Source organism: Pezoporus flaviventris, unplaced genomic scaffold (genome assembly GCF_033815535.1).
Source record: "Pezoporus flaviventris isolate CSIRO_AGI_PZ_B2104156 unplaced genomic scaffold, CSIRO_AGI_Pfla_v1 ptg000036l, whole genome shotgun sequence".
NCBI classification, from domain to species: Eukaryota; Metazoa; Chordata; class Aves; order Psittaciformes; family Psittacidae; genus Pezoporus; species Pezoporus flaviventris.
The window spans coordinates 32154644-32167185 of NW_026892584.1; the positions used below are offsets into that span (position 1 = coordinate 32154644).

The 12542-nt window shown below is 39.9% G+C and overlaps 1 protein-coding gene across 4 annotated transcripts in view; it reads right to left on the minus strand.

The window, feature by feature from the left end:
• Positions 1-1412: 1412 nt before the first annotated feature.
• The window catches only part of KCNK10 (potassium two pore domain channel subfamily K member 10), an 85521-nt gene continuing 74391 nt past the window's right edge, over positions 1413-12542 (minus strand). For all 4 annotated transcript variants that reach the window (XM_061463765.1, XM_061463764.1, XM_061463761.1 and 1 more), the window contains 3 exons: positions 9707-9893; positions 6450-6592; positions 1413-4616 (listed from right to left, as the gene is read on the minus strand). In XM_061463765.1, the coding sequence (XP_061319749.1) occupies positions 3993-4616; positions 6450-6592; positions 9707-9893 (954 nt within the window). In that variant the 3' untranslated portion in view covers positions 1413-3992. The remainder of the gene's footprint in view (positions 4617-6449; positions 6593-9706; positions 9894-12542) is intronic.

Sequence of the window (12542 nt, forward strand, 5' to 3'; positions counted from 1 at the left end):
CTCATGCAAAACCTGCATAAGTCCAGTGATGGTTCAGGAGGATCCCCAAAGTAGCATGCCAGAATTCTCCTGCACAAGACAGAAGAAAGTGGGTCTGCAGAGCTGAAAACTGTAGGAGAAGAGAATCTGAATTGCCCTCTGTTTGTGAAGGCTGTGGCTACAGACATTCCATGTTTCCTTTGTTATTTCAGGTCCCAGTTCCCATGTCAAGCCACGTTGTGCTCAAGGCAGAATCTGAGAGTTAAAGTCACTATGTCACCCTTTTGTTTAGCTTTCTATATTCAGGCTGCTGTGAAAGAGTGTAATTTAGAACCATCGGATGTGGTTCAGACTACCTTTTTCTAAAACTTTCAATAATGGTGGAGCAACCCCACTACACATAGCATCACAAGTTTTTATAAGCATTAGTAAATGCCAAAGGATGAGAATTTCAGCCATAAAGACAATACGTGCTTGAACAGAGATTCTCTCTCAAGCTGTTGCATACAACTAAAACCAAGGGATGGCCTTTACAAGGGGAGAAGAAATTTAGGACATTAAAATGTCATTTTAGTTGTCAGGCATTTCTGTTTAGCCCCCTTTGCAATACACCATTTGCACTTCCCATATTATAATAAAAAGTATGTGTATTGAGGTATTTAATAGGCAGTCATACAGAAGAATTTACTCCAGTAGCAGACTGGCAGCTTTCTTAGCAAGTTTCACAGACATAGAACAGGAAAGGAATGAAAGAGAGCATTTTGCTTTCATTTAAAAGGTCATCAAATGCTCTGTTCAGTATCTCTCTGAAAGTTTATTCAGCATTACCCTTTTTCCCTGAAACTATCATATCCCAAATCAGGCACTGCTGAAGACACAGCTGAGAAAATGTAGCTCTCACGTGGCATGGACAGGCAGAGACTGGAGTGAGGCACGCACATCATCAGATAGAATCTGGACAGAATCAGACTTAGAAAGTTTAGAGATAAAAATATGCTAAGCTTTCATTGTCCTATTCCAACAGAGCAAACAGTTTTGAAGTTGGCCACCAAACCTTGCCTTCTCACTTTGTCCATGTTAACCTGTTTTCCATGTTTTGCCCACTATCCAACTCCCTGCTCACACAAACAAGTCCTGCAAGACAGACTTTGCTTTCCCTGGCCCTAATCAGCAGAAATGCTCTGGCTGTAACTATGCCTTATATTTCACATACAGGAAATATCCTTAGAGCTGCCTGTGAGTCTCTGCAGGACTTCTCCATTACAGGCAAGCATTTCTTGTGAGAAGAACTCAGTTGAGGAACAAATAACACCACATGCATGATGTTAGTTTTGGCATTTAGTAAGGAGAATTGTTAGCACAGTCTATGTGTATTACATGCTTCTCAAGTCACATGAGATACTTCTGTGCACCTGATCCTTCATACGAGTACATCCAAGTATACTTCAACCATCCTGGTACTATAGAGTTAGCACAAGATGATTCACTGTATTTCTGGGAGGGACTTCAGATTTACTTACAGGGCACTAGGCTGAACTTCATCCCAGGCCTACCCAAAACCAGGAACAACAGGAGGGCTAAAGGACTCCAGTTCTTGAACAGACCTGCTAGTGTCTGCCTGTGGCTTGAGGAGGACAGAATCTGGAGGTAGGATCTGAGAATGGTCACAAGCTGCCATCTGCATCATTGTGAAGCCGCAGGGCTGCATGGCACAAAAATTTCCAGGACCCACAGCAGCTCTCAAGTCAGATGAAACTTTCCCTGGGACTGGGCTTACTGCCCTGCCTCAAGTAAACTAAAGCCAGAGTACAGCACCTCACCTTAAGAGATTCATTGGTGAACTAAGCAGAATTCAATTTCTGTTGGATTTTATTGAGTTAAATCAATCCCAAATGACCTGAGATTTTTTAGACCTTGTTTTTTCATCCTTAATTTTTGACAGATAATGAAATTAGAAAGATGATATTTCAAGGGAAGTGAACCAGCAGACAGAACATACTAAGAACTTCTTTCTCCCACTGCACTAGTAGAATTTGGCTCACTTCTATGAATAGTTAAAAGTCAATTAGATTTGCAAGTATGTATACTCAAAATTTGCATTTGCATGGCGGCCATGCTTCTCTTCATAGCCATGGCAAACACGTATTCTGGTGACTAGTTAGATTTTGAGTTGGCTCATTGTGCACAAAATCTCAGACACTACCACAGAAAATGAAGCATGCATTTTTGTGTACATAGACATGGGCAGGCGATTCCAAAAGTCTGTGTCTGTATAACCTAAAGTGCCTGTATGTTTGACTAGCTTGTAAGGATTGGTTTGTCTCTGACATCTGCATCCATGTTTACTTTATTTTTAAGCCTACAATTTGAATTGCAGGAATAGTTAGGATTTTGTGAAGGCGCAGGGAGAGCATCATTGGTACAAACGTGTATCTCATCTCCAGCATGCAAAGTCTTCTATCTGCAATGGTAAACATAGTAGCCGACAGGCTGAGGCTACTGAGGTGAGTTTTGCAATTCCCATTAATTACTTTGCAGCCTTTTCTTTGAGTATTCACTGTGAAGTCTAGGGACATTTGCATTTCTTATATCCATCAGTCCAGGATTTTTTTTAAATTCCCACAGTTTGGTTACATTTCACTTTAGTCTAGAAATGCAGGGAGCGCATGTTTAGATTTTATCAAGAAAAGAGATAGTAAATGTCAAACAAAGGTAGTACCTGAAAGGAAATAAAACAATTCAAAATACTTGTTTAAAAAGTTACAAAATATGACAGCATTAATGGCACTTAAAGCTATGAGCACTTAAAAGATTACCACCGTATTTTTCTCAACTTCTTTTCCTAAATTTCTTTTTTCTTTTTCCCTTTTTTCTTTTCTGAGATTGTGACTCAGCTTATGTCTAAATCCAAACCCAGCAAAAGGGGCAGAGAGCCCTGAGATTCTGTAGTTGCCCTGGCCCTCATGTGGATAACGTATATGCTTGATGTCTATTTTTAAAAATTCAGAATCAGCTACAGAGAACAGCAGTTTGCTGACATGCAAAAGCTAGAGCTTTCCTTCTGCCTTCATAGTCTTACAGCATTAAAATTGAATATTTTTTTTTTCAGTGGTAGAAAGTATGAATGAGAAATTCTTTTAAAAAAGAACCACTGTTTTTTACACCTAGCCAAATATCATTAATGTTTCTCTTCTTTTAAGCAACGTAGCACAAGATGTTGCACTTTCTTCATATGAAATTTCCTGCTGTGACATTACATTGAGTATTTCTTACATGAGAAAAAAAAAATCCATTTGTTTCCTTTCCTGTTTTGTTTTTTTTTTTTTGTCAGTGGTTATGAGAAATACCCGCAGAGTTATTTGGGGTTTTTTGTTTGTTTGTTGTTAATGAAAAGAGCAATCCGACCCTTAAATGTGTCTGTGTTGTTTTTTCAAACCAGCACCAAGCTGGTGCTGTGTCCATGGACATTCTTTTGGAGGTTAGAAAGATAATGCATCTGTTTCAAAAATGGAAAAAAAAAAGTTAATCTAGAAATCTAGCTTGGATCACGTGCCAAAATGTAAACTAAGCCTTACTGAGAGTTTCTAGTTCACTCCGATCATTTCTCCTCTTTTCAATCACCAGGGGAAGGTTTTATGGATGCATACTCCATTAGAAAGATACACTTTTTCATCCCTTTGAAAGGCTCTTCTTACGTAGCTGCCCTTTGTCTAATAGTAGACCATGGCAGAAGCACTCTGGTGATACTACCATGGTTCTATCCCTTCATTTGTGTCTTACCCTGGTAATTTTATACAGGCTGAAATTTCCATGTGCGTAGCTTTCTGTTGCCATTCTGCAGTGCTGTGTTCCTGATTTGTTTTGGCAGAGCAAGCTTGAGTCTTTATGGCACAGTGAAATATTCTTTGATGCTATATAATTCAGACTGAACAAGGAGTTTGTATAAGGCACGTGTCTCAATATATATATGTATATAAAACCACTAACATTGTTAAGTCAAGCATCTTTTACATTTAATTTCTGTCTTCAAGTAACACTTTGTTTTCGTGTTCCCTTTCTTTGGTTTCATTGGGGATCACTCCATTCTCCAGGTCTGAGTGCTGCTGGATGCAGTTGGTCAGGACTGCAGTGCTAGAAGAGTTCTCAGAATTACACATCTTCTCTGTCTCCTCTTCCTTTTTTTCTTCATCCAAGGAGTAGTTTCGGAAGGTCTCATAAATTTTATGCACATCCTCAGGGATAGTCTTTTTGAGGTCTTTATTTTTCCTTTTGCTCATTTTAGCAGATGATCCAAACTTGTTAATGATGTTGTCCTCAGATGCTCCCTGCCCGTGCTTGTTGAGCTGATCTGACCCTTTAAGGCGCAGGTTGTTAGGTCTGTTATTGATGCTTTCCTGAGATGAGGCTTTGAAGCGCCCTGCTTCCAAGGCAGTAAAGACAGAGCGCTTCTCTGGAGAGAGCATGTCTAAAGAGTGGGCTCGCTGGTCCAGGCCCAGGCGCCTGCGCTCCATGCTCCGGATGGTGGCTGCCCGCTGAAGTTTGTCATGGATCTCCACACTCAGCCGCCTCCGTGTCTCTCTGAACTCAGCCGTCATGTTTGCTTTCCACTCCGCTGCGTGGGCTTTTATTTCTCCAACCTTTATAACAACAAGAGACAGAAATGAATAAAAAAAAGGAAAAAAAAAACAAACCAAACCAAAAAAAAAAAAAAAGAAACACAACCAAAACCAGGGCTACAGCCTTTCCTATACAATAGCAGTGCAAGCACTTCCTTCTCTGGCATGAAATCACAGACCAGTCCCACCTCCAGTGCATCCATCTGGACCCAAACTTCGGGATCAAAGTGGTTATACTGGGCAAGCTGTAAATGTACCAACTCATTACTGGGTAATGTCTTATGTGGCATAAACCTGTCTGCCTGTTTCACGTTTTGCCACCTCACACATTTTATAGCAGTTATGTGATGGGGGGTGTTCACACTAATAATCCCCTCTTGGTTAAGAAGAAAATTCCTGACTTATAATGTCAGTGGAGATGGCTGGGACTAGGGAAAATTAATCACATACAGAGATATACCAAATGTGCTTCAGAACAGCACAACAACCAGGATAGCAATGCAGTAATGTATTTTCCCATATTGCTCATGGATGGAGCTGTTCAATCCCACTAAAGGTTCTGTTCAGTGCCAATTAATGTTGGAAATACCTGTTAGATAATTGTAAGTGGTCTGCTGACTGATCCAGTCTACAGTCTTAAAAGGAGGTTTCAATCGCATAACTATCCAAATACCACCCTCTCAAGCCAGCTGGAGGAGTCTTCAAAACATATTCTGTATGGGCACCATAAGCAAATCCTCAAATATCTCACTGCTTTGATCTGTTTTACTCCTTTGCATGTAATAGTGTAAGAATAAAGCTAAGAACAAAGAACCTCCATGGCTACTGAATTGAGTAACTCGGGTTCTGCATTCAGTGATCCCCAAAGAGGTCATCTTTGATTCCTCAGGCCAGATGACCAAGTATCCATTTAGCACTTCATTACTGATGGCAGCAAGCATGTCACATCCACCATGAGATACCAGATTCACACCTCTAGGTGCCTGCTGATGCTCAACCTGACAGCCAAAATTTCTGTTAAGCCCCCTTTTATCAATGGAGATGCAAAGAGGAGGCACTGGGCCTCAGGTCGCACAGATGACTTCATAAGAAAATAACCAGCACTACCCCTCTGCCAAACTTTGTCTATGCCTGTTCTTTGGTTAACCCTGCCAGGTTAGTTTTGCTGGTAGTGCAGGAGGCGATTGCCTTAAAAACTGAAATTCTATTAACATCCTCCCCAACAGTCTTCAGCTCAGGAGTCATGCAATTGCTTACTATTGTCCAACCTTGTCTTTGTATCATGGAAAACATGCTCTGAGTTAATTTAATCATGTTCTCCCCAATGCTGAGTACTCAGTTTCTTCAATTTTAAATAGTACAGTACTCAGTAAGGGGCCTGAATCTAAACCTTTATTCAGACCGTATTCCCTGGCATAAGGAAAAGTAGAAAAACTCAATATAAATCACTGTTTTGAAGGCAGATTCTTGTTTCTTAATGAAGAGAGACAATTAATGTCTTCAAAACCCACGCATCTCCAATTTTTAAGGGGAGAGCATTAACATTCTTAGCACAATTTTGTAGCTAGTTTCAGAGTGAAGACTGGCCTTTCTTATTTGATAATTGCAATCCTACTGATGTGTTCTGTGTATTTGGTAGTACTGGTAGAGGTGGAAGAACCTAGGTTGCTTCTGTTGCTTCTTTTCCTCCCTAAAGATCAGAGCGAACTGGATACCAAAGGCAGCCAGTGAAGTAAACCATGGGGAACATTGAGCACTGGTCATGCAGAGAGGCATCCTTCTTTAGGACAAGCAGGAATCAAGCACTTAAAGCTCTCATAAAATGAAAAATCACTGAAAAATGACTAGTCATACCTCTTCTTTTGTCTTCTTGGACAGGACTCTTAGCCAGTCTCCAATCATACTCAGGACAGCAGCAAAATAGGCAAGGCCAACAAGGATCCAAAACCACACTAAGGGTTTATACCACTCCCGGTAATGGATGTTAGAATTTCCTCCTGAAATAAGCATATACTTATGCTTAGGAATCATGAGATGCCAAAATTATGACAAAATAACTGCAATTCTGAGAAATGCCTGGAAGTATTTCTTGACTCTTGCCAACACCACTGTAGTTCTAATAATAGCCAAGAGGCCTGTCAGATGGGAGGAACACAGTCTGTTCTCAATTTAAGACCTGTCAAAATTATCTATTGTTCTGCTGCTATGAGACTTGCCAGAGCACCTAGTAACCACTTTTCTTCGATTACGCATATTCTGAAGCAAGTCTGAAATTCCTACTTTGATAGTACCTGCAACAGCATGAACACATTCTCAAGAAAAAAGTTTAATACAGCTAGCCTTCCTTATTCTAAACTGCCTGCAGCCTGGTAGCTGAGAAACTTTACAGTTCAGCTCCCTCAGGTTATAGTTCCATATTTTATGGGTTTAGCCTCAGGACTGAGAGACCTATATGCAGGAGAAAGAAAAGTATCTTCCTCTCCAAATCAGGATGCCTGACAGAAAGCCAACTGTCCATCAGCCCTGAGAATAAGGATATACTGTCTGCTTGGGTATCAGTTATAGGGTTGTATTCTCTGAGCAGTGACTTGAGAGGAGATACAGATCAAGTGAAGCAACAAATACCCTATACGGTCTTCATGCAAGTCTTGAGATGAGGTGACATATCTAAAGAACTACAAAGAGCCTCAAATAAATGCAGTAGCAGCCACACTGCTGCCTACCACAGAGCAGAGTAAGCTTTTTCAAAAGAAAGCAAATACAACCTCACATTTGAGACTCCCAGCCCTATCACAGTGCTATGCACAGTGCAAGAATGAGAACCAGTGAGAAGCAGGCACAGCCCTGAGGTGAAGTGAACAAGCAACAGAGTCTGCTCAGGCCCATGAGCACAGCCATATCCTTCAGTGCAGGAGAACAAACACCACCTTGGTGGTACCTGTGTAAAACCTCTGCCTGAAGAGCAAGTCTACCAGGGGACTCAGGAAGAAGATTGTGTATTTCCTGGACTCCAGCCTTGATTAGACAAGAGCTAGACATCAGAGGGATTCTAGGATTTCCCCTCCATCAGCAGACAACGCAGTTCAGCATTTACCCCAGAGCTTTTTGCAGTCTGAGACATTCCCAACTCTGTGATTTTATCCAGACTCAGTATGAGTGTACATACAGTGTTTGAACATCCCCATGGAAAGTCAGACATCTAAGAATTAGCAGGGTCCCAAATACTGGGTTTGATGATAATCTCTTCCCATAGACTTCATGAATCATTTTCTTTTTCCCAGTCTTTAAGAGTGTGAAACAATGGGAGGTGGGAGCTGCTGTTGCTACAGTACAACGAGGCTCTTCTGATCATATGTGTCCCCAAGGAAACCTGCTATAAAACAGATTGTCTAGGTCTATCTTACAGAGTAATCAGGCAGCTGAGAAAGTATGAGACCACTTTTTTTCAGCCTATCAGATATTCTGGTTTTTTTTCAGGCTCCATCCACAATTTTATCTCCATCAGTAGTACAAAAACCTTCCAGTCTGCCAAGAGCTGGAACATATTCTAGGTGGAATAAATCAGTATAGCTCCATTGATGCTGTTTTGCTCAATACAGTGTAATATTTTTTTATTTGATGTTGAAGAGACAGAGATACTGAGAGACTAAAGTGACAGAAAATAAAAGTGACAGAAAATCTGCCCCAAAACCAGCAATAAAACCCAAATCTCCTGGTGATCATCTGCCTTAAACTCTTATCATGAGATTGCCTCTGAAGTTTTTTTATTCAGGATCATCTATTTGATTTTTGAAAAATCCTGGTTGTTAGTAGCCACCCAGCTGCGAATCATATTCTCCTAATCTTGCTGGATATAAGCATTTAATGTTCAGAGTTTGGTTGTTGTTTTATTTTTACTATTCTATTATTAAAAAAACCACACCAATACTGAAGTGTGATATGCTTCAGAAAAAAACTGTAAATTGTTTTTATTTCACACTGTGGTACCACAAAGACAGAGCTTCACCACAAAGTGAGCTTCTCTTCACATTTAAGAGGTTAAAATGGACCAAGCTCAATCATTTCTGCATCTGAATGCTTGTAAAACACCTCTTTTTCATATCTGGGGCCTTCTTTGTTCAGTGCCTTTTTTTCCTCACTAATTCATGTCTTCTATACCACTATGTCATAAGAAAGGATTAGAGTCTTCTCTACAAAACGACTTGTCTGCAGCTGTTCAGCAAAGAAAACTACATATCCCTGTAGTTTCATTTGATGTTTTTAACCCATTTGTATTTCACTGATAGGATGTAACAAAACAGTAGTGTAATATGGCTATAACACGGGGATCTTAATGCCTTTAATTAGGACCACTAACAACAGGAATGAAGAGTAGAGGTCATGCAGTAATGGGGAAAAAAAAAATCCACTTATTTAACCAACTTGTTAGCAAAGCAGTTGTATGGGGGGAAAAAAAATCTCATCTTTCCAGCCAACAATCTTGACTCCCTCTTTGGAAACTGATAAGCATGGGTATTTTTAGTTCCTGCCATCACTGTATTAATCTTGGAGAGTATCCTCCTAGCACTGAGATGCATATCCCATCAGTCCTTCTCTTCCTGCATGAGTCTTCCTTAACAAGGCAACTGCAATGTCAGACTTTCTGACAAGGTTAGAGAATGTAGTTTCTGAAAAGCTGCAGCTCCTGTAGTAGCAGCCACTACTGTGTTCAATAAGATTTCACCAGCCCTATGGCTCAGCCCTACTTTGTAACAGCTTCATCCATTCATCATTTTGGCTACTTGCTTCTGCAGTCAGGCTCAGATTGAGCCCTAATGGACTAATACAAATCTTGAATCCAATGGGAGAGTAATTTGACTTGTGCATAATTCATTGCCCCATAAAGGATAATCAGGGCTTCCCATGCTCCCATTATCTACACTGATGAAAGCTTGTAATCTGCAGATGCCAAAACACCTGGATCTTAAATCAACCTGGTGTCCTATTGCACAGTAACCCCAACAGAAACACCTGGAATATAATACATTACGAAAAGCCTCCTCTCTATACCAGAAAACCAGTTCTAAGAACCAATGCTTCCATGCACAGTGGCTAGGATGGAAGCTGCTCACCTGCTACAAAGTCACCGAAGCCAACAGTAGTCAGAGTGACAACCACAAAGTAGGTGGACTCCAAGGCTGTCCATCCCTCGATGTGTTTGAAGATAACTGCAGGAATGGTCACAAAGACAACGCAGCCTGCCAGGATGAAGACAATGGTAGAGATCACCCGGATCTTTGTTTGACTCACTTGCTTTTTCTAGAAACAGGAAATAAAAAAAAAGAAATAAAAAAAAAAAAAGGAAAAAACTATATTTTTGAGTGGATTTCTGGATCAGTCACATACCTTGTAAACAGCAGAGTGATTGTGCTGGTGTCATCTGGTATACCTCTTTCTGCCTTCTTTGAGCTTATTAGATGGAATACAACCTTCCCTTCCCTTTAGTGAGAGCCCTGCCTGGGTAATTGTGAACCTCTACCTCTGGTGCCAGAAAATTATGCTTCCCATTATCCATGCACTAGGCAGTTACTAACTGCTAAGAAACAAAGGCTGGAAGAACAGCCCTGAGCTCCAGAAAGGCTCCAGTACACTCCAGCTTCAATGTGTAAGAAAAAAATGCACATTCATATATCCATATCACATATCCATACATATCCATACACCTATACTGCTCACCAACATCAAGCATTCAACAAGCATGACCAAGACTAAAATGAAAATAAACCCTTTCTTTCCTGTAAAAAAAAACAGAATTGAATGTTAAAAGTATCAATAATTCATGGGTTGGTTTTCCACGCTCAGAATTTCATTCACAAACAATTAAAGTTAAAAAATAGATAGCTGTATTATCAGTTTACTTCCAAAATCAAGGATTTATGTCAAATACCAAACAACCTGAGACAAAATTACCTACATCAATCCACACTGGAAAGCTCTTGATCAAAGAGTATGTGGGTTACTGGCTGCTGTAAACAGAATACAAATATAGGCAGTGTAATTGCAACATTTTACACTCCTAGATCATATAGACTCTCAATTTATTTAATATAAACTTAGATTTGTTTCCAGTAATATTGGTGCAAGCCTGGATTAATACAATTGACTCTGGCATATTTATTGCAGATATTCTCTGCTGTAAATAAACTCAAAATTCGATATTTTCACAAGAAACCTGGAACTTACTAGATATCTTACTGTGGATTGATTACAGTTGCAGTGTAAATTCTGTATTTATCCTGGAAAAGGAATGTGGGTGTCACAGGAAGTCGCATACTTTCAAATTAGTTTTCCAAATCAAGCATCTTCTTTAACCCAGAAATGTGATCTATTTTCAGATTAGAACATGGCCAAGACAGGAAATAAGGTCTCAGAAGATATCTTTGTAATATACAGAAGGGATATTGCCTGAGCTGGTTAATATCTAACCAGCATGTGAACAGTACTAATGCTTCCACTAAAGCACAAGCATTTCTTTTAGAGTGTAACATCAGACTCTCATGAGGTGCTCATCTGATCTGGGAAGCTCTGCATTTAGAACCCAGGTAGCCATGTTTCATAGATACTTTTAGTTCCAAAACTGAGATGATCCCTACACTTAATTTTTTTCTTTTTGTGTGTGCGCATTGCACATTGTTTTCTGCATCTGGCTGATCCTATATTTAAATAGGATTAGCAATATGATGCCAAAAATAAGGTTAATCCAATAAAAAATATGGAAAAAACTGCCACTGGAGTTCCAAGATGAAAAACAACATGAGAATACAAAACCTGCCTTGACTTGTTACTGCCTTTTTTTCTGGAGTCATTTTGAACAATTTCCTAAATTCCTAAAGGATGATTTAGCTTCCTTAAGAGATAAGGATGCATGTTCATAATAGCAGGATTTCAGACACACTGTATGTGGTGAACGGAAAACAACTGATCCCATGCATGTTACATGGTGTCTTATACCAACATACTCACTTTTAGTCATGGAGGACTAGGATTTAACCAAGCTGTTGTTTACTTATTAGTGTGGCCACCATGACTTGTTGAATTCTACTAAACGCTCCAGTTTCCTGATACATAAAAATGAAATGGCAGACACCTTGCTCCACTTGAGGTTAGGAGGCATATGCAGTGCTGTATAGTACCAGAAGTCCTCAGACAAAAAGTATTTTGGAGCTGCCAAGCACTACAAGGAAAGCAAAGTTATGCAGAGTAATCCTTCCTCCAGTCCCAAACCGTAACATTAAAATTCTGTGTCAGGATTGTCTTTCTCATGGTAGAAACAGGAGTGGACAAAATGGCCTGTAAATCAGTACCAAATGTACTGCAACACCGGTAAGCAGCTGAGCAACTCCAGCCAGGCTAACACATCCTCTGAGCCCATTTTGTGGCATAATACAGAGTTTTCTAGACGTGTCAAAATGAGACAGTAAAAGAGGCCTTTCTCCAAGAAAAGTAGTTCATCTCATAGCAGTTTCAGTAAAATGAAAACACTTTAAAAATAGATGTTTTCTATTGCCTGTTTTTTTCCCTTCTAGTTCTGTTTTACTAACAAGTTTTCTTGGCACTGAAGAAGCAGATAATTTGTAAGATATTAATCAAATATAAATAGATGAGTGCCTGCTAACAACAGAGACTTCAATTTAAACCACCTAGAGCTAATCTGGAAAAGACTAAAGGAGGAATCAAAGAAGAAATAACAGTTTTCTCTTATATATTCACTTATGGGGAGGGGTCATTTCCATTTACTAATGAAGGTGCTGATTTTTAGCATTTAGCTACCTTGAAAGTAGGTAAACAGGCAGTACCACTGACATAGAATCATGGAATGGCTAGAGTTGGAAAAGACCTTAAGATCATCTAGTTCCAACCCCCTGCCATGGGCAGGGACACCTCACACTAAACCATGTCACCTAAGGC